Below are 23182 nucleotides of genomic sequence, written 5' to 3' on the forward strand. Positions count from 1 at the left end.
CTCAGCATCTAGTGTAAGAAAATGTCTAATTAATGTATAAAAATATATACATTATTATGGTTGAAGATTAAATTAGACAATGTGAAAGGTTAAAAGAAAATAAGAAGGTATTTGATAAATAAATGTTGAGACTATGTATTCTATAGTGTAGAGCAAAAACAATGACAATGTTGAAAAAAAAAAACTGATTTGATTTTAACACTTATAACTTTATGTTGTAATTCTGAAAAAAAGAGAAAGTTAATGTAGTAAACATTTTGTTTATGAATCTTCTCAGATCCATGGTGGGCATAACGAGGCAGGGAGAGTCCGGCGTGGGGACTGGTGTGCAATAGGCCCCAGCATGTCCACAGCTGAGATGAAGAAACACTTGTTCTCATACTCTGTATGCGGACACTTGTCATTACTCCCGGGGCTTCTTAGGCGTTATGTAGACTTCTCTGAGTGGCAGAGAAGCTTCACTGCTGTTCTGCTGTTCTGGGACCAGTGCATATGAACTAGGAGATGAGGGAGGGGATCAACCCCAAGAAAGTGGCAATGATGACACTGGGGCTGGCCTGCCTGCTGGCCATCATGGGGACACTATTTCTGACTACAAGGAGCAGCTCCGATGGTCCTGATAAAGGTTATCTTAGACACCCAGGAAAGAACATTTTCTGGCAATATGCCAATTTTACAGCTCGTACATCAGGTGTAAATAATACTTGTTATGCTTGTGCCCTAATACCTCATGCTGCAGCCGATCCATTTGTCTTTGAGTTATATACAGACACATATAACACAGTTAATCAAACCTGGCTTAAAAATGCTGATACAGATGCTAATGTTTTTCTCAAAGGGAATCGAGGGAAGCTAGATGCTGATATTCAGTTTGGGATGACCAGCACCAGACTTTTCCCAATCTGTTTCAGACGATTCGATAGGGAATTAGAAAATGACACAGACTCAGAAGCACCAAATGATTGCATATATTTAGTAGGGGGGGGGGGAGACTTGTACCAGGCTGCCCGGTAATCAAACCAGTAGTTGGCAAAGAGGCTTAGACCCTAATCAATGCAATAGCACTGTGAATCTAGTAAGAGACTTTGGGGGGGTGACCACTGACAACATGCATAGGCCTATTTGGATACCAGACTGGTATTGGTATTGTGGTCACAGACTGCTGTTTTATCTACCTACACTACAACGAGGCCGATGTGCTCTAGTCCGGTTAAGTGCACACATTGTTCTCTATTCTATGAATCCCCGTCTCCGCACTCGACGTGACACATACACAGATTTATCTGTACCTGACGAACACAAAATGGTCAGCGAGAGTGCACGCTTCGCTGAAATATTATTTCCAATGTGGGGGGTGGGGGTTTTGCGCAGGGACCTCACCAGAGTCCATTACAGACTAGCTACATTTGTAAACCAGACTATTTGGGGATTTGAAGGGGTGCGATCTGAACTTACGGCCCTAAGACTTATGACTACACAAAATCGTATGGCCCTTGACCTCCTCTTAGCAAAAGAAGGTGGGGTTTGTAGCATGATCGGTAAGCACTGTTGTACCTATGTTCCCCCTAATGATGCCCCAGGAGGTAATATCAGTGATGTATTGTACCAGATGCGCACTGTGGCTGCCCAACTGAACAATGAAGAACGAGGAGCTGAGTCATGGTTGTGGGACTGGGGTTCTACTTTAGCGGGTTTACGAACTGTTTTCTTTATGGTTTTACCTATTCTTTTGTTTTTGGGTTTTTTGCTGTGTTGTGGACCACTGTTATGTAATTGCCTTACTGAGGTTTTGTTCCGCCATATGCAGAAGAAAGGCCAGTTCCTGCAAGTTACAGTAGATACAATAGAGTTAGATACTGCATTTGGGCTGGACCGTTTGTTTAATGAAGGTAAAGAAAATTAGCTGTAAAAAGAAAATTTCATTATTGATTCAGAATCAAAGGGGGGAGTGTGATGGAAGGTGTTTATTGAAATGATTCATAATCAATGACGTGTGATGATTCATAAACAATGAAGACTATTAATGATATTACTTTTTTGTTCTATGCGATGATAATGTGTACTGTAAACTGAACTGAACATTCTACCCTTAGTGAGCATTTCTGAAATGCTGAGTAAGAGTTTTCTCTATCTGGCGCCAGCAGTGTGTGTCTATGTGTGTGTGTGTGTGTTAAGGAATGCACGTCACAGCTGTTCTGTCTACAAGTTCTGGCGCCAGGGTCATCTTCCTTTCTGCTTGCAGTATTTTGAGAACCAGCCTGATATGCTCACTAAGGGATTATGTCATACCATCTGTCAGAAGAAGTTGACGTGTCACAATGGTGGCACTGTGCCCATAATTGGGAAAGTAAGACAGTAAGGGTTGGGAGGATCTGAAAGGTATAAAAGAGAGCGTGGCACTTTTCCAAGGGAGGAGATCACTCTGTATTCATACGTGTGTCTTCTCAATAAATCTTGTTACTCATTCTGATCAAGACTCAGAGACTCTGAAAATTTCTTTCTTCCTGTCATTATTTTCCACCACAGTAGTACTTTAGTTACGCACGGGTTTGGGAAACACTCTTTAATTAACGATCAATCTTAAGTACGAGTTAACGAAGTTCTTAGCGTAACGAAGCTTTCAGGAAACCCACCCCTGATCTCTATTATTAATTTTATTCCTCTTGCTTGTAGACTTGGAACCAAAATGTCATCCCAATCAAACCAGTAAAAAAAAAATTCTAATTGAATATAACATTAGTTTTTGCATTAAGGTTTTTATCTCACAGCAATAATAATGAAGGAGAAAATAGATGTACTTTACATAAATAGAACAGATATAATCATAATATCAAAAATGAATATTGTTTATGCATTAATATAGCATAGATCATAAATTAACTATTTTTTTGAAGAGACTGCATGAGACGATGCTTCCGTCCACCTGAACGGTCCCGTGCATTCCAAAGCCAAACCTTTGCAACCTGCTCGATCTCTGCATCCTTTGGTGGTGGCATGATTGATCTTCTCACGGCCTCTTAAAATAATAATATAGAGATATGAGAATGCAGTCAGGTAAATACTACATCTGTTAGTGTCTTTTCATGTACAATGCTTAATTTTAGAGAAATTTGCAGACTGTATTTGATTACAGTGATTCTTATATAGTGATAGTTATTTGAATTTGAATTTCTTCAGGCTATTCATGGTGAAACATAAATAGCCTTTACAGTCACTGTGTGTGACTGGTAGTTACATTCTATAAACATGTGAGGTGGCCGATATCAGGATATCAGGTTCACAAAAATACCAAAACTTTTTAAAATGATATCTTTCCCTTAGCTTAACTGGCTATCTTTGCATTAGCTTAACTGGCTATCTTTCCCTTAGCTTAACTGGCTATCTTTCCCTTAGCTTAACTGGCTATCTTTCCCTTAGCGTAACTGGCTATCTTTCCCTTAGCTTAACTGGCTATCTTTCCCTTAGCTTAACTGGCTAGCTTTCCCTTAGCTTAACTGGCTAGCTTTCCCTTAGCTTAACTGGCTAGCTTTCCCTTAGCTTAACTGGCTATCTTTCCCTTAGCTTAACTGGCTATCTTTCCCTTAGCTTAACTGGCTATCTTTCCCTTAGCTTAACTGGCTATCTTTCCCTTAGCTTAACTGGCTATCTTTCCCTTAGCTTAAGTGGATATCTTTCCATTTTCCATTTCCCTTAATATTTCCCTTAGATGGTTATTGTTGACATACTTGGATATAAAGTTAACTTACTTAACAGCAGTCTTTCTCCAAGAGCCGAGATAAGCTGCCAACTTGGGAGCCCCTCGTGTTATTTAAATGTGAGGTAAATTCTCATTCTAACTTAGGACAATGCTAACATTTTTTAGCACAATGCTAACTTCAACATAGCTACCCTTATAATGCTACAATAACCTGAGAGTGGTAACTGCATTAGCACCACATTAGCGTATCTTAGCAAAAAATAGAAAAGCGTATAGCAGAACAGAAATTATAACTTACCTTTCAGTCACTTTGACAGACCAAAGTCACTCACTGACTTTGCCTTTAAGCTTGATCGTTGCTCTGTGATAAAGGCACGTGCAGGGAGGGGGGAGGGGGAGGGGGGTGGATTCGTTGGTTACATGATCCTCACAATTAAATATCACATGCAAAAATAAACAAATATGTAATTTTTATAACCTTGCTGGCTTACACAAAGTGTATAGTCAAGCACAAAAACATTTATAATTTAATATTTTTATTTATTTATTATCAGCACTACCAATAATAAAGGTGAGATTATGAATCAGCACCATGGAGCAAATTCGTAGCTATCCAAAATCTCATCTCATCTCATCTCATTGTCAACCGCTTAATCCGTGAAGGGTCGCGGGGGGGGCTGGAGCCTATCCCAGCAGTCATCGGGCGGAAGGCAGGATACACCCTGGACAGGCCGCCAATCCATCGCAGGGCAGACGGACACAGACAGACAAACAGACACATTCACTCACACACTCACACCTAAGGGGCAATTTCAATCAAGTTCCAATTAGCCTGAACGTGCCGTCTTTGGACTGTGGGAGGAAACCGGAGAACCCGGAGGAAACCCACGCAGACTCGGGGAGAACGTGCAAACTCCACACAGAAAGACCCGGGTTGCCCCAGCCGGGAATCGAACCCAGGCCTTCTTGCTGTGAGGCGGAAGTGCTACCCACTGCGCCACCGTGCCGCCCGCTATCCAAAATATTAAATAAAAATATTTTTATAAATAAAAATGTATAGCTATACAGTATATGTCTTGAAAAATATGAGATGTTACTATGTGTGTGTGTGTGTGTCCCTCCAAAGGTCTCTGCACAACTCTGCTGTGGTACCTTGATTTTTCTCCACTTTTGGTTTAGAAAATCTTTCAGAGCTGATACTACATTTCACACAGTGTTGCTCCTATCCACTAAGCTAGCTAATCTACCTAGCTCTCACAGACAAAAACAATAAAAAATATTCAGATACCCTTCATATGAACTTGTTATGACACAAACTTTCAGATTGTAAAATATTGTATGGTAAATTTGGGCTGACCCAGAGTAACCTAGCATAGGATTTGTGTGGGCATGCTCACATATGTGTGCGTGTTGCCCACATATAACCCACAATGCCTACAGTGAGTAAATGGTGCAGGCTGAATTAGGGCTGACCCACAGTGGCCCTGCATGAGATTTGTGTGCACATGCCAAAGTGCAGGTTGCCGACATATAACCCATACCGGGTATGAAATGGCGCAGGCTGAATTTGGGCTGACCCACACTGGCTCTGCATGGGAATTGTGTGGGCATGCTAAACTGTGCTTTGCCCACATATATCCCACACTGGCCCTTCAGGGTGTGAAATGGTGCAGGCTGAATGTGGGCTGACCCACAGTGGGCCTGCCTGGGATTTGTGTGGGCGCATCAAAGTGTTGGCTGTCCAAATAATTCCCACACTGGGCCTACAGGGGCATTAATGCACTGGGCCAGTTCAGGCTAGCCCACAGCGGCCTTTTATAGGATTTGAGTGGGCCAGCCAATGAACAGGCTGCCCACAGAAAACCCATGTTGGGCCTGTTTGGAATTTTAATGGGCTAGCCCCTGCCCACAGTGCCCGCACTTAGCCCACGAAGGGCCGATGTGTAGCTTTTTGCTGGGTAATAATGCACTCCATATATGCAGGATTAAAGTAAAATAAATTATACTGGACATAAACATATATAAAATGTCTCTAGAAGATATATAATAGGAAATGAAAACAGTGTGAATTTTTCTTTTGCTTAAAACAGCAAGAAAGTACTACCCTGAATGTGATAATTAGGGGTGGGTGATATGGCTCCATATTTCAGGGTAATATAGTTCATGATATTCAAAAATATTGGCAACATTATTTCTTACGATATTTATGGCATACTGCCTTATTAAAACAGATTAATGTCATTTCTGGAGCTGTGATTGTATGCAGATAAATTATCCCATAAATGGTCCAACACCTGAATAAAAAAAGTAATATTATCTAATTTCTAGAACATAAAAACAGGAAGGGGTAGGTCGAGACTCTTCATCAAGCATATACATTTAATACAGGCTTTTTCTGCTTCCGGTCACTGAAATTATTGTATTAAAAAACTAAATATTTGATTCTAAAAGGTGAGGGGTAGAGATATACTGCAAGTCAGAAAATTACAAAGATATTTATAAGATAAAATGAGATACACTTTGTTAGAGCAGTATGACATATTTACAGCTAGTGCTGGACGATATGGCCAAAATTTATATCACGATACATTCCTTAATTTCGGTCGATACAATATAATTTCGATATCGATATAAATATTTGGAAGGCCTCAGAAAAACTGTTAGGAATCCCTGTAATGGAAATATGTACCTATTACTGTCTTTAAAGCCTCCTCTCATAAAAAACTGTATAATACTTTAGAAATTAAAAAATGGTCAGAATGAATTAATGCTCACCTTTATTTGCATGTAGCAATATAAAAACATGACATCTCTGTCAAACACAAACCAATAACCTATTTACATTTTACCAATATAAATAACTTTACATTACAACAGAGGCAGAGCTTCTTATCCTTTTGTAAACATATTTAACAGGTCAAAACAAAAGTGCCTCATCCAGGATAAAGAATGCAGAAAGCCTTCATTTATATAAAAGGAACACGATATCACCGTCAAATAAACAAACCTATATCAACTATAAATAACTTACATACAACATAAACTACATAAGTGCTTCAGCCAGAATAAGGAAGATATTGTGTGTAGTGAAACTGCTTGAGGTGGTGGAACAGATTAGATGCATTACCGTTGCTAGTCAACTCCACTTTCCGGCACAATTGGGAGCAAGCTGAAGTTTATCAGACCTTTGAAAGCCGAACCACTGAATTAGACCTGCCTCCCTCAACTATCTCTCCTGTTTAATCACTTGTGGAAGCATCAGGTGTGCTCATTCTGCATCTAAAATCTAAAATTCTGCATCAGGGCCGAGCCTAATCGAGGAACTCGGTTCGGCCGCACTGCGCTCCGCTCGGCTTCATAGCGGGAGGTTCTAGGTGTGGACCGGAGCGCAGCCGAGCTTCAAGTTTTAGTAGTATGGATTATAGTGTAAAGTGTGATACTACTAAAGTAGTAGTATAACACTGTATTCAGTGCTCAGGACAGCAGCAGTGTTTCTGCTACATACATTTTGCAGCTGCAGCCTGCTGACAGTCAAGATACAACTACATATTAAAATGTCTGTGAATTTATAATGGGATAAAAGTACTGAAGTCTTTATTGTAGTATGAAGGTGTCCCAGTATTTTTCTCCATATAGTGTAACTAATGTAGGTAGTTATTTTTGGTTAATTGACCTGCTTTTATTTTAATACACAATTTTTTTTTCTTTGTTTTTCCAGAATAAACAACCAGGATATTTAATAAAGAGCAGTGTTAAACTGCTGAAAGAGGTGAAGCACAAGCCATCCAGAAGAATCTCCTGAAAACGCAGAAATTGTTTGCTACATTTCACAGACAGATGGAGCCAAGTCCCAACATGGAGAAACATCAGCACTCTGTCAAGAGTTTTACTAAACAGAGTGATATCAAAAAACACCAGCGCATTCACACAGGAGAGAAACCGTATCACTGCTCAGACTGTGGGAAGAGTTTTAATCAACAGGGTCATCTCAAAAATCACCAGCGCATTCACACAGGAGAGAAACCGTATTACTGCTCAGACTGTGGGAAGAGTTTTACTGAACAGAGTACTCTCAAAAAACACCAGCGCATTCACACAGGAGAGAAACCGTATTACTGTTCAGACTGTGGGAAGAGTTTTACTACCCAGAGTGATCTCAAACAACATCAGCGCATTCACACAGGAGAGAAACCGTATCACTGCTCAGACTGTGGGAAGAGTTTTAATCAACAGGGTCATCTCAAAATACACCAGCGCATTCACACAGGAGAGAAACCGTATTACTGTTTCGACTGTGGGAAGATTTTTACTCAACAGAGTACTCTCAAAAAACACCAGCGCATTCACACAGGAGAGAAACCGTATCACTGCTCAGACTGTGGGAAGAGTTTTACTGAACAGAGTAGTCTCAAAATACACCAGCGCATTCACACAGGAGAGAAACCGTATCACTGCTCAGACTGTGGGAAGAGTTTTAATCAACAGAGTAATCTCAAAAAACACCAGCGCATTCACACAGGAGAGAAACCGTATTACTGCTCAGACTGTGGGAAGATTTTTACTACCCAGAGTGATCTCAAACAACATCAGCGCATTCACACAGGAGAGAAACCGTATCACTGCTCAGACTGTGGGAAGAGTTTTACTAAACAGAGTCATCTCAAAATACACCAGCGCATTCACACAGGAGAGAAACCGTATCACTGCTCAGACTGTGGGAAGAGTTTTACTTTACAGAGTCATCTCAAAATACACCAGCACATTCACACAGGAGAGAAACCGTATTACTGTTCAGACTGTGGGAAGAGTTTTACTACCCAGAGTGATCTCAAACAACATCAGCGCATTCACACAGGAGAGAAACCGTATCACTGCTCAGACTGTGGGAAGAGTTTTAATCAACAGGGTCATCTCAAAAATCACCAGCGCATTCACACAGGAGAGAAACCGTAATACTGTTCAGACTGTGGGAAGAGTTTTACTTTACAGAGTGAACTTATATTACATCAGTGCATTCACAAGAGATAGAAAAGTATCCCAAATCTGTTCCTCTGCCATAAAAAATGCAAACCTTAAATCTTTCAGACAGCCAAAAACACCTCATCATGCACAAAATCTTCACTCTGTTACAAGAACTTCATTTAAAAATGGCTTTTTACAGGTTCAGAAAAATGAATCTTATCCAGAGATGATGTTTACTGAATTTCATGCTGTGTTTTTATGTATGTTTGTATACCTACATTAGTTAATGCCTGCAGAGCTCTTCAACACTTAGTGTTGTGTTTTAAGAAGTTTTTACACACAGAATCATAAATGGTACCACTAACAGCATAAACTAGGAACATACATTTTTACAATTTTTTCAGTGATATGCTGAATAAATAGTAAAGCGATGATGCTAGCTCAGAGTAAAATCGTATATTAAATCTCAGCATTAGCTTTAGAACTAATAATAAACAAAAGTGAGGATTTTACCATTCTGGGACATTTTTAGGTTTAAAAATTGAATATGCTTTGCCATAAGTAGGAAATGATCATTTGGTCAACTTATGTCATTTACATCCTTAACACATTCTCAATTGTTTACATATAAAAACTTTCTTTATTTTTTCCTCCACTCCACGTTTGTAGTTTGTAGTTGGAGCGAGGGCACTGCCAGTGTTTGCTCCAGATGTTAGATTAGCATTACTTAGTCTTTTAAAATTTAGATGTCGTAGTTTAAAGGAGTAGAGTATTCTTAGGAGTAGAGAATATTCTTAGCTTGCAACAAAAAGCCAACAAAATCCTTTTCAGAGTTAAAAAAAAAAAAAAAAAAACGGTCTAGCTGTAGTTTCCATACTGAAAGCAACACTCAGCAGGCTATGCAGCAGTAAGACTGCAGGATCCTTGATTCCCTCTACTGCACATGTGTCAAACACAAGGCCCGCGGACCAAATGTGGCCACATCCAAGCGAGAGCTTGTAAGATCTTAGTGTCTATAATAAATAGGTCAGAAGCGTTCTTTGACCAAAAACTACTTTTCCCACAATGCTTGATTGTATTACCCACGAAGTTACGGCTTACTGCCACTACACGGCAGTGTAGTCATTGATGTGGAACCCCTGCCGGAGGGAAGGCGTAACTTCGCGGGTGGAATTGAGACATACAAACGTTTATCCCATAATGTCCAGAAAAAGAGAAGCTGATGCAGACGGACGGCTGTGCTTCAAGGCGAAAGACCGGTATGCCTTTTGTGTTACGAAGAGTGTTACTGACCAAAATAAACGCTTTTTAGAAGAGATATAAGTTCTGTGTAAATATTTATAAGACAATAGCTGACAAAATCTGTTTTAATGACGTTAATAAACATCACTGTGACAGCGCTAGTCGCAGTTTCACCGCAGCAAAGGACGAGGACGTGAATCACTTATCTAACCAGCCTGTACTGATTTCTGCCCCCAATAACCCTTTCAATAACCTCCAATAGCCTTTAATTAGTCTTCAGTAGCCTTCAACAGTCTAACCTTGCAGCCATGGTGTGTCCACTAAACTCCGTAGTTATAAACATCCTGAGGTTAGCAGCGCGCTAACTGACCTGTTTATAATGTAATCCGAGCAGTGACTCCGTGATGCTGCTCTAAACTGCTGCTATTAGCTGCTTGGGCTGAAAGATGAACTGTAGAGAGCTGTATTACTCGGTTAGTGGGGTTAAAATCTTTATTTTCTACACAGAAGAATTTTAAAAACTGTAAAAACGCTCCAGACTGCCTCAGCTGAGCCCTGTAGCCCGTGGCTGGGCTGTAGCTCTGACTGAGTAAAGACTGCGGGCTTGTGCTGCTGCTGCTGCAGCTCCGACTAGTGGTTGTATGAGGAACTGCTAAATCTGAGGAAATGCCAAATCTATCACATGTTCTTAACAGCTCACAATTTTTAATTTTATATTTATTAAGCCTTATTTCAGTATCAAACGTTTTAATCAAAGTTAATATAACTTGTATTTAATGTCATTTCTATTCACTTGACTAGTTTGGTTCTTGATTGATGGAGTTTTTGGATTTCATAACATGACAAATTAAAATGATTTATGTTAATAGAGCAACAAGCAAACATTTTTTCCATGCAACTGTAATATTTGATTGAATAAATAGTATATTGAGAGTTATTTAACATTAAGGAGTAATTACATTCATTTTATATTACATTTGGTTACATTTTATTACATTTATAAGTTACATCTGGCCCTCAGTGGACAGCCAATATGCCAATGTGGCCCTCGGCCAAAATGAGTTTGACACCCCTGCTCTACTGGTTTTCTCATTGGTCTATGGTTCAGTCAGTCTGATTAAAAATCTGCAAGTTAATCTACAGGGATATTTGGTTGTGTTGTGTTGCTAAAGTTATATACTCTGTTATCTTTTCCTTATTTGGTATCGTTTTGCTAAAGGTTTTTTTTTTATATCTCTAAAGGTACTAAAAATATCTAATCCATTTACTTTATTGATTGTTTTATCCAGTACCAGCTATTATCGTTGTTTTACATCACCTTATGTATTTACTCATATTCATATCTATGTGATTCAATAAAAGGCTTTTATATTGCAAGATCTGCAATCTTATCTATTCTTTCAACTTTAGCATTTAGCCAAAAGCTTTTGTACACAGCCAAACATACATTCAAGCAACCACTATATACAGTGCCTTGCAAAAGTATTCGGCCCCCCCTTGAACTTTTCAAACTTTTGCCACATTTTGGGCTTCAAACATAAATATATGATTTTTTTGTTTGTTTTTTGTGAAGAATTAACAAGTGTGTAAGAATACGGAGGAGTTTTGCCTTACTATGTTCATTGTTCATTGATTAAAGGGTTAATCTGTGTGTAACTAAATCAGCATTTCACTTAATCAGTATGTTATTCAAGCATTTAGCACGATTCATGATGATTCACATTGTGACTTAGAATGTATGTATATTGTGTCCTTGTGCTCAAAGCAAGGCCGTTTTTCTTGCAACTTAGCATGATTGATTTTTTCCAGCAGAACCATGAGTTTCTGTACATGTAATCTATAGTCTGATAAGGTTGGGGTGACCGAGTTCTCGGCTGACGTATAGGATGAATAACTGTTTATCAGTATCAGGATCCGGGGGGTGTGAGGAGCCTCCTCACACACTATTAGACTGAGGCCAGGCGAATGCCTGTTTTTATTAGACTCTGTCTAGGAAGAAGAGTAGAGTTGGGCGGGAGAGCTTCTCCCGAGAGGGACTACAGAGCCACAGGTCCTGTTCACACAGCTGAGAACTCTGGAAACCCCAACTTTTCTCACCTTTGGGGTTTTCCTCTTATTTTCACCTTTTTATTTCAATTCATTTTTCAATAATCTTTTTACTCAATTTTTAATGTATCCAAAAAAACTGTTTTGCTCAGAAGATTCTTTGAATAAAATCTGACGGAACTACAATTTTGGACTGGATTTCCTTTTCTTCTTTATGACGTATCATGCCAGATACATCATAATTCGAACAGTAGATCAATAATCTTTCCAGTGGGAGACAATCGTGAAGTGGAACGAAATTTATTGGATACACATTATGTTGAGATACTCAGTATTTTGAGAACATTGGTATTTAACTTACACCAATAAATCCATAACTCCTGCTATTTACTTACATAGAAGTGTTTTTTTTCTCAGTAGCTCAGTCGCTGTGAAGTGTGGAGAATAGTTTTGCAATATATTGATTATCGCTGAATCGCAGTTTTGAGATATCACCGTTATCATTAATTTTCCACTTTACTGAAATATGCTGAAAAAAACTTGAAAATGGGCCTTGAAAGTGCTTGAAAAGTGCTTGAATTTTACATGGTAAAAGGTGTTTGAACCCTGTGTTTAAAAACCCCAGCAGCACTGCTGCACCTGATCTACATGTACCAACACAACACACACGAACACGTCACCACATTAGTGTCAATGCAGTTTTAAGAAATATTTATCACGAAAATAAAGCTCTCTGGCACTGGGAATTAAATATACAGGGTAAAATTTAGGCTAATCGGATATGCAGGTGAAAAAATAAACTGTGAAAAAATATGTGTGAATATGTGTATGTTTATACCTACAAATCTCAAATGTAAATTGACATAATATGGACCATTAAATGACGGTAACAACCTGACCGTTTGACACTTAGCTAATCTGCATACCAGTAGGAGAGAGCAGAGATAGACTGGCTGTGTATGAAACGGTAGGCAGCTACCACAATCCCTCATGCCTGAGCTGTTCATATGTTAACACCCACTAAATGCTTAACCCTTTACAAGTATTAATATGAACTTTAGGAAAAAGAATATAAACAGAATTGCCCTTTTTTCTATTGTGAGTTAAATGAAGTCACTGCTGCCTATTCTAATAAGCTAACCGTATGACTAGCTTGACGAGTTCTGGGGACATTTTTACATGGGATGTGTCTGAAAGATCTGTGGACAAAAAGACATTGCTTAAAATAATAAAAAGTATTATTACAAACGTTACAAAAGGACTTTCTGAGCTGAAAACTAAAAAAAACAAACAAAAAGAAAATATGTTTTATAAAATTTATTGAGATATCATATATATCCTATACCCAGTTTATAGACACATTTGGGACATACCGGGGTTGGACAATGAAACTGAAACACCTGTCTACAGTCACTCAGTGTTGGATCTTAGTTTTACATAAAAATAAATGTATGCCAGTTTTTACCCTGAGCTCTGGCTCGCTTCTTTTTTTTCCTCCTTTTTTCCTCCCTGTATCACAAACTCTTCTAGTTCCTCCCTTTACCCAAGTTTGATTTTAGGAAGTCTTTTACGTACACTCTAAAAAGAAATGTGTCAAAAATGACTCAGACTGTGTCGAATTTTAACACATTGTGCGAGTGTGCTCAGAGACGACACATGTTGTGTTGATTCTGACACATCCAGTGTGTAATCCAATTTTACACACTAAATGTGTCAGGCTAATGAACTCACAAATGTGTAATTTTTTACACAACTTGTGTTGATTATGCACAATCAAGATAATGTATCAAATATGTTAAAAAAAAGCATGAAACGAATTAATTCAATTCCATTTTTATTATCATGCCTATATATGGTTCAGTTTTCTTTTGGAATTAGCAATGAATTAACATTCACGTGTTTGTAACATTTTAAATGTAAATACAGTCATGTTTGTTACAGTTCAAAATCAGTTTCGTTTGGAATAAGTAATAAATTAACTCAATGTTTTTAGATATTTTAAATGTAAAACCATGCATGCTTGTGACTAATTCATTGTCTTTTGTGATAATGAACACCTAAAAACAAAAGTCCAAACAGTAAAGGGGTGTATAAAACATAGCTCATATAAAATTAGTCACAATTGTTCACTGTTCTCACGTATTTTTAGAAAACCTGATGAATAACATTGAACATCAGTACAGAAATAAAATTCCCTTTTTATAAAAACAGAACTACAAAACGTGAGGCTAAACAATTTGGATCTTGGATTCAAGTACAGCTTGTCTGTGTTGTAAATGGCTAGTACATCAAGAGGCCTAACATCTGAAGCATCATCTAAGCTGATCATTTCATAGTCATTAGTTCGCTTGACATATGCATAAAAATGCTCATCAAAGTACTCAATTGAAAGAATGCAGATAAACATCAAAAAGGACTCAGCATCAGCCCGTGGTATGATGTGAATTATCTCACCAAACAAACATTCTCCACAGTGTTTGGTTTTAAGTGGCAGCACACTACCTGTTCTATATGTTAGGCCAAGTACAGTATGTGAAGTAACAAATAGTGCACGGTGGTACATGTTAACTGGTGATCTCTGTAAAGATGCTTAGTAAATGATTTGATGTTGTGGTAAGTCCTTGGACAACCATCCTGGCTGCAAATAAGAATGAAGTTCAGTCCCTTTGACAATGCATGTATTTCACGAAGATGCCAAATTAGCTTCTTTACTTCTGTGAATTGTGACTGTCGACATTCTGGACAAGTGTACATTATGCTGTGAATTGTGATGCTTTAACCTTCGAAATGAGCTTCGGTACCTTAGCTTTCCGGCTAGTTGAGAGAGGCATGTCATAGATGTGTTCAAAGAAGCAGAACACGGAGCTTAGCTGACATGGATAGGCCAGGTTACACACCCAGTAGAGCTTAAATAGCTTGTCCACAGCAGATGTCAGTCCTTCTTCAAGGGGAACAGTGATTCGGTCACTCTTTCCAATGATGACATGTTGCTTTGCGGCAGCCCTCAGATTTCCAACACAGATTAGCTGGGGCTGGTGGGTCTGTGAAGGACAGACATCACAAAGAGAAGCAATGTTGCTTCCAGCCTAAAATGTAACCAAACAAAAGAAACCAAAATTTGAGTTTAATCAGTTGTTACTGCAAACACTTACTAAAAATACAAACGACCGATTTAACAGTTTCTAAATTTTATGTTACTCCAGTTAATAAGCATGTACACAATTACATACTTTCACACTTGATTAAACTAAATCAGCCACCTTCAATGTCCTTTATGATTTATTTGTTTACTAAAAAAGGCAAAATGTATCTTATAGTAAAATTATTCTAGATAGACAGACAAATCGATAGATGGACTTACTGGAACAAAATCAACAAGGAATGTTAATGCAAACTTCACTCAACAGCGACTCATTGCAACTGGTGGCAGAAGATGTGTAAGGACTACAAGCATAGTGTAACACTTCTCATCTGAAAATGAGACACAGACACAAATAAAATAAGATTACACAGAGGATGTAGCATTATATGTGAAATCTAATGAGAGTTATATTTGAAAATATATACCTTCATTCTGGTTTTCCATGTCCTTAAGAGATGCAAGATCACCTGTCTCCATGATGGCAATTGCCTTCAACTTGGGAATGATGGTAGCCTCCCATCTTCTTAAGAACAAATCTCCTTTTCCCTCAAACATTTTACCAAACTCTGTATCAAGCTTTTAAGAAACAAAAAAATGAGACATTTTAATTTAGGTACATAATACCAGCTATAACACACAAATTGCCAAACTGAGTTCCAAACAGGCCACAGACCTCTTTTCACTTTTATCATAAATTAACTGACTGAGAAATTCATATCACCTCCATGAGTGCACATGTTTTTCAGCTAAACGGTGTTATATAATAACTCTTAACAATATTATCAAGTTATTTACATTACACATGGCATAAAACTGACAGTGAGCCCTAATGAAAAAGCAAAATGTAATGTACCTACCAGAGTTGGCATATCCAAGAAGAGTAGGTATTCCTCAAAGATTTCAGACAGGGAGGGGGAATGTTTGGCTATCCATGATCTGCGTCAGGTGAAGGTTTTCTGCATTGCTGCTTTGATCGATGAAATGTTGTCTGTAGAAGGCCTGAGCCTTTTCATCAAGTTGATCCACTCACTTGTCCCACTACCATCTTCCTCCTCCTTGTCCGGATTAGGACCATCTTCACAGCGTCGTTTGTGCGACCTATAACGCCGCTGACCATCTTCTAGCTTTCGACGAATGTTGCGCAGTCTCATTTCCAAAAATCCAGAATGAGAATCTGGATCGTAAAAGTGCTCCTGGCATAAAAAAAAGGTTAAAAGCATAACAGAAAAAAGAGAAATTAGCTACTGGTAAGATAATGTTGTTAAAAGAAATATAAAAGTAACATACATCTGTGGATGTATTTTTTTAATGTACTAGAGCTAAAGACTAATGTACCCAACAAATCACATAAAAAACACAAATAATTAGATGCCACTTCAATTACTTTTTACCTCTGGCATTTAACTGCAGTACAAAATTAAGAAAAAAAAGGCATTTGATAAAGATGCTAGAGACACTGTTGCGTTTGTTAGGCTTAAGGATTTAAATTTTTTTTGTTTCAATCTCTAGTTTTCAGATTTAATTTATGTACACAAATACATTAATTGACATGAAAAAATATCTGAAGAGCAGTTTTATTATTATTTAAATTTGAGCAGATGCTTATCCTTACATAAGCTAACCACAATATAAATAACATAACATGCATGAGCAAGAATCATGCCCAATTTTAAAAACAATCAATATGATTTTGTACAATCTACAACTGAGAACCAAAGCATGTGCTTACAAATCCTTCCCCGTTTCCATCCACCTGGACTCTCAGGGAAGACAGCGATGATGTTCTTTGCTAGAGCCACTTTTTCAGTACTTGTTGGATAAGTAATTAATAGAAGAACAACAAAACCAACTCAAAACTTAAATATAAAGCATTTACTCTGCTGTACTTTAGCAGTGTTATACAAGCCACTATAATTTGCTGTATTATTATAATTTTTTTACTTTTCTTGAATATGTTAAAAAGGTGGTTTGTTTTACTCACAATCCATGCTTTTCCACCAGGTCAGATACACGTAATTTAACAAGCTTTATTCTTGCTTTTTCTGTCACAGTGCCTTTGGTTTTGAGTTCATCAAGTGTCTCTGGTGCTTTCTTTTCCAAAATGGACCTCAGTTTTTCATGCTCTTGTGAAACTTGAGTATGCTGCACAAAGAAAATCAGCATCTACTAAATGTACTTTCTAAAAAAAACAAAAAAAAAAACAAATGCAGTAATACAATATAAATGTAAATACCTGAGCTTGGGACACTGAAGTGGCAATAGGTTGAGATGATTCAGTCTCTTTGCATGATAAGAACAGCTGGAATCTATCCAAGTTCCTGATGTCTACATTCCTATCTACGTCAATAAATTCCTGAAATTGTGGGTTGAATTTCAGAATTCTCACAACAGCATATCCAAGTTGTTCTGCCGATGCTGTTTCAATAAGATGCTCAGTGTTGCCAACATCATAGATCTTCCTTGAATATTCTCTCTCATCCCTGTAGATGGTGGCAAGAACTTGAAAAAAAAAAACTTGTTGCAGTTTCTTGGTTCTGAAAACAAATTTGAGAAGAAATTAAACATGAGAAATCTTAAAAATATATTGCCTTAACTCTCTATCTCCAGCACGTCACTCTACTCTCACAGATAGCTAACTAACTGGGTTATCTATGCATTTTTTTTATTTTATTAAACTATTGAGTAAACTATGGAAGCATGTTCCCGCCGCCTAAAAAAGTAAAAATAATCCAGCACATTTTTTTAATTATTATTAAGTAAACTGCTCTCATTATTTTGACATACTAAGTCATTATTTTGAGATAGTAAGTCATTATTTTGAGATACTACGTCGTCATTTTGTGAACTGTTTTCTGCTGTAACAGTAAGGAGTTGACTAATTGAGTTCCACATCGCTGTTCTGCTCAATTATACACATACATACATACCATACAGAATAGTCGGAGCCACAGCCACTCTCTTTAACACACTAAAATAGAAGTCCAGTGTGTTATTAAATTAATCTAATCTCTCCGGAGGCTTATTTTGATATTGTATGATTCTTCTAAAAGCACCAATATTTCTCAATATCTCAGAATATTGAAATAGTATCTAAAAATAATGACATACTATCTCAAAATAATGAGATAATATCTCGAAATATTGAGATAGTATAACAAAATAATGACTTAGTATCTCAAAATATTGAGATAGCAGTTAACTTAATAGTAAAATTATTATTATTTTTTTTTTTTTTAGGTGGCAGGAATGGGCTTCCATAGTTTACCCAGGCAGTTAGCTAAGCTAGTTAGTTAACCTAGGTTAGCTAGTCATGCACCAAATTTAGCCAGCTAGTTAATGTTGAGCTAACATTATTAAAAACAGGCTGCTAATACCAGCTACGTCCCTGTTTGGCGCCATTTCCTGACTAAACAATGAAGTCGAGCTAAAGTTACACTAGCTGGCTATCTTATTTGGAGAACTAGCTAGCTAACACGAATTTACAACTTAATATATTTTAAAATCCAAATCCAGCATTAAGGCTAATTTAGCTAACCTATGTTGGCTTACTAGCTAGCATTAGTAAGTGTTACCACTTTCTGGGGGACACTCTGTCCGGGCCAGCTGCCTTCCTGGGGTGAAGTCTCCTCAGCTATCTCCTGACTTCGTCTGCAGTAAAGGTTGGTGGACTGGTGGAGCTGATTTGTCTGCCAGCTGATAGTGTTGATGGTGGTGATGATGAAGATGGTGGAGGTGAGGGTGGTGTTGGTGCTGATGAAGATGGTGGAGGTGGGGGTGATGGTAGTGGTGATGAAGATGGAGGAAGTGAGGAGGATGGTGCTGATGAAGATGATGATGGAGGAGAGAGTGGTGGTGGTGATGAAGATGGAGGTGAGGGTGATGGTGGAGTTGGAGTTGAAGGTGATGGTGGTGGAGATGATGGTGATGATGCAGGAGGGTAGGAGGAGGGGGCAGCAGGAGGACATTCAAACCTGTTGTAAAAGTTGTTAAACTGGTTTGCCGTTGTTGTTTTTGCACCCAGTGATGGTTTTCATCGCACCCCAGACCTCCTTCATGTTGTTTCTTGCAGCCTTCTTTCCACCTTTTTCCTGTAAGACTCCTTGGCCTCTTTAAGACGTACTTTGAGTTCCCCCTGTACGTGCTTCAGCTCTACCAAGTTTTCATTTTTGAACGCCCTCTTCTTTTGGTTGAGGAGGTCCTTGACGGTGCTGGTAATCCAGGGTTTGTTGTTTGGAAAGCAGCGTACAGTCTTTGTGGTAACAGCAACATCCATACAGAAATTCAAGTAGTCTGTAACACAGTGAGTCACCCCCTCAATATCGGTACGGTTTCGATATATATTATTATTAGAGCTTAGATTACCTGCCCAGGGCGCCGAGTGGTCCAGCGGTCTAATGCGCTGCCACTATGAGCGGGAGGTCACAGGTTCGTACCCCCTTTCATGCAGCTTTACCATCAGCTGCCGGCGCTCAGAAGGAGCAAAATTGGCCCTGCTCCCTCCGGGTGGGTAGATGGCGCTCTCTCCCCATCACGTTTTAAGGTGGCGCCGGGTCGGCACGAGGCGTCTTTGAGCGGATGAATCGGACCCTAGCCGCTGTGCTTTCCTCCGAGCGTGCTAGCTGCTCAGGCAATGATTCATCAGCAGCAGCTGAAAAAAGGGCTGACTGACCTCACACACGTCGGAGGAGGCGTCTGCTCATCCACATCCTCCAAGAGTCACAGGTGCCACCGGTGATGGGGATGCACAAAAAGGGGTGGGTCAATTGGATAACCAAATTGGGAGAAAAAAAAAAACAGTTTATCTGCCCGGACCCAACCCAACCCAAGATTTCCCACCACATTCCTCGGGCACCAGGAAATAGTCTGTGACACAGGCACCTATTTTTAATGCTATATTTATTTTATATAAAGCTCTGGCATGATAATCACAATATAACCAAATATCCAAGTATTATCATTAACAAAAAACAAATGAAATAACAAACTGAAAGTAAAAAAACATTTTCGTTTACTAAAACTAATAAAAACAGTAATTAAAAGAAAAAAGTAACTTAATGGAACTGAATTGAGAGTTTATAAAACTAACTACAATGACCTGAAATTGAAAATACCCTTAGTTTTTGTGTTTGTTAATTTATTTATAAGCGCTATTTCCACTCCAACAGTTTAAGAGCAGGTGGTGTTGATGGTAGTTGATCATTTTGGTGAAAATTGGGGAAACCTGTAGAGTTCACTGTAAAAACCAACTAAAACTAACTGAATTGGATGAGAAAAGGTGAAAATAAAATAAAATTAAACTATAATGAAGCATTCAAAACTATTATAACCTTAAGTAACAAAACAAACTGTTTAAAATAATTCACCAGTTAGAATGTTATAATCATGCAGATCTGGGAGCTTCTCCACTTGTCCGCGTTTGACGAGTAGCGCTGTGTTTAGCTGTTCTTACTAGGGGTGAAACGATTACTCGAGTAAATCAAGTAACTCGATTCACAAAATTGATTGATTAATTTTCTGTGCCTCGAGTAATCGTTTATTTAATTAATAAACTCAGCGCGCTGTATTTTCGCGACTTTTATTTTGACAACGCGCTCAGCGTTACGTCACCCTGCCCGGGAACAAGGAGACGGAGGTTTGAGCAGCGGCAAAAATGGAAGTGGCGAGAGAAAACAGCGATTTTAAAGGAATAAAAGCATTTTATGTTCGAACTGTGACCTGTACTCGGTGCAGTGCCAAAACAGCGCGTTTTAATGCTGCACCATCTGAGCCGAGGACACCCGAGACGCAAGGACGCCGAGAGAGCAGGTAAATATAACTTATAATAAATCAATGAGATTAACATTAATGTGAATTAATAACAAAACGACAGCGCTTTGGAGTGTGAATTAATAGAAGCACTGTCTATAATGTGTGGTTAGTTTATTAGAACAGAGTTCATACAGGCTTTATGTAAACAGTAAACACAGCGCTGTGGAGTTCAGAATATAAACAATAAAATGTTAAAAGTTAGCTAAACTGAAGTTACTTTGGCTGGAAACTAAATGCTTGCTTTCTTCATCTAAGAGTACATTTGGCCAGTGAGACAAAACTGTATGAACACTGTTGTTCATATAAGGAAGTGTGTCTCTATTTATTGGGTAAAATATTGATTACCACTAGTGTCTAATGTGCCCCAGTGCGATAGGTGTCGATCTTAATAAATGCACGGCCATTAACTTATTATTAGAGTTATTAGTCTTAGTGATGTAATTAGACCCAAATAGTCCAACATATAAATAAAGAAAAAAGCAACATTTGTAATACTTGTGTGTCACAATTATTGCACAGGTCCTGATATATTTTGGAGAAGCGGCTTGGTGGTAAAAGAATGCAGCACACTGATCCAACACTGGCAGAACTGACAACGTCTCAGAAGCTAAGATGCACAACAAAGACAATGTTTATGCCTTTTTTATTGATTTATACCCTATATTTGTTATTTACAAGAAATCCAAATGTGAAAGTAATGTAATTAAATTTATTTTTTTTATTGTGGTATTTTATTTATTTATTGTGTTTTATTCATTTGTATTTGCAATTTGGAAATGTTGTGAATTTAAAAATATAACTTATCTAAAAAAGGAAACCAATTGGTCATTCATTATTGAGTAAAATTCCTTTTTAATTGCTCTTTAACAAAAAAATGTTTTATCCGATTACTCGATTAATCGAATCGATTTTTCAGTAGAGTACCCGATTACAAAAAGAATCGATAGCTGCAGCCCTAGTTCTTACACATTTTTATTAACTGCAACACTCTTTCAGTGTTGCAGTGTTCATTACATTATTCTGAACAGATTTCGCTTATTCAAACAGCCGAAAACAGCCAGTTTATGGTGGTGTGGAGAAGGAGAAACACTCACTGCAGCTACCAACTGCCTGGCCATTCAGTACCAAAATAAAAAAACGCGGGATATGGAAGACTACTGTAGAGACGTTTTCCTGTTTCTTTTTCCTTCACGAGCAGCCCGAAGTTCCTCTTTCAATTGAAGAATTTCCCGGGCACAGCGAGGATTACAGCAGGTCTCCCCCTCCTCCTGCGGCTGGGACACTGTAGAGCTTAGATTCTCTGCCCGAACCTGACTCGAGTTTGGATCGGGCTTCGGGTCGGGTTTGGGCAGAGAATCTAAGCGCTACAGTGTCCCAAGAGATTTCCCACAGCATTCCTAGCAAACCCACTCCAAATACGACTTAAAACTAACTGAATTTTAAGAGAGAAAGTGAAAACAAAATAAAATTAGGCTATAGTAAATTGTTCAAAACTATTATAACCCCGTAATTTACAAGTTAAACTGTTTAAAGAAAGGTGCCCCAGTTAAAATGTTATAATCACACAGCTCTGGCCGCACAAGCCAGCTGTTCTTAAAAAAAAAACAATTTTATTAAATACAAGGTTTATGCTCCTGTGTTTCATTGTTAATTACCATCATTCTGAACAGATTTTGCTCAAAACAGGCAGTTTAAGGGACGGGTTGGCTCGGGCTCATAATGACATTTTATGGGTCGGGTGGGGTCGGGCTCGGGCAGAACGTGCACAAGCTCAGGCAGGGTCGGTTCTGATTTTTTGGGCCCAATCTAAGCTCTAGGACACTGGGCTTGGCTGTGACTGTGACCCCGGGGCGGGCTGGGTTGGACTGTGCTGCCGGATATGTCTCCCCACACACGGGGCAAAAAAAGTAATAAAAAAAAACTTAAAATTTAAAAAATTAGGAATGAAGGTGAAAATATTACTTAAATGTAATTGGATTACTCGCTGCCACTATGAGCAGGAGGTCGCATGCAAGCTGCCAGCGTTAGAGGGAGCAAAACTGGCCCTGCTCCCTCTGGGTGGGTAGATGGCGCTCTCTCCCCACATCACTCCTACAGTGATGTCTGCAGCACAGAGCGTCTGTGAGCTGATGTACCAGAGTCGAGCCGCTGCGCTTTCCTCCAAGCGCGCTGGCTGCTCGGCAATGCTGCATCGGCAGCAGCTCGAAAAGAAGCGGTGGCTGACTTCACATGTATCGGAGGAAGCATGTGTTAGTCTTCACCCTCCTGATGTGTTCAGGTATCAC

At 38.7% G+C, this 23182-nt stretch overlaps 3 protein-coding genes across 5 annotated transcripts in view; all 3 read left to right on the forward strand.

The window, feature by feature from the left end:
* Positions 1-8887, forward strand: part of LOC125801282 (zinc finger protein 271-like) — a 179360-nt gene extending 170473 nt beyond the window's left edge. Inside the window, exon 2 of the mRNA XM_049477743.1 lies at positions 7416-8887. Within this exon, the coding sequence (XP_049333700.1) occupies positions 7535-8650 (1116 nt within the window). The 5' untranslated portion in view covers positions 7416-7534 and the 3' untranslated portion in view covers positions 8651-8887. The remainder of the gene's footprint in view (positions 1-7415) is intronic.
* Positions 1-23182, forward strand: part of LOC125801412 (zinc finger protein 239-like) — a 294118-nt gene that overhangs the window by 183293 nt on the left and 87643 nt on the right. The window lies entirely within an intron of this gene.
* The window catches only part of LOC111196651 (zinc finger protein 850-like), a 491117-nt gene that overhangs the window by 176716 nt on the left and 291219 nt on the right, over positions 1-23182 (forward strand). The window lies entirely within an intron of this gene.

This window comes from Astyanax mexicanus, chromosome 4 (assembly GCF_023375975.1).
Source record: "Astyanax mexicanus isolate ESR-SI-001 chromosome 4, AstMex3_surface, whole genome shotgun sequence".
NCBI classification, from domain to species: Eukaryota; Metazoa; Chordata; class Actinopteri; order Characiformes; family Acestrorhamphidae; genus Astyanax; species Astyanax mexicanus.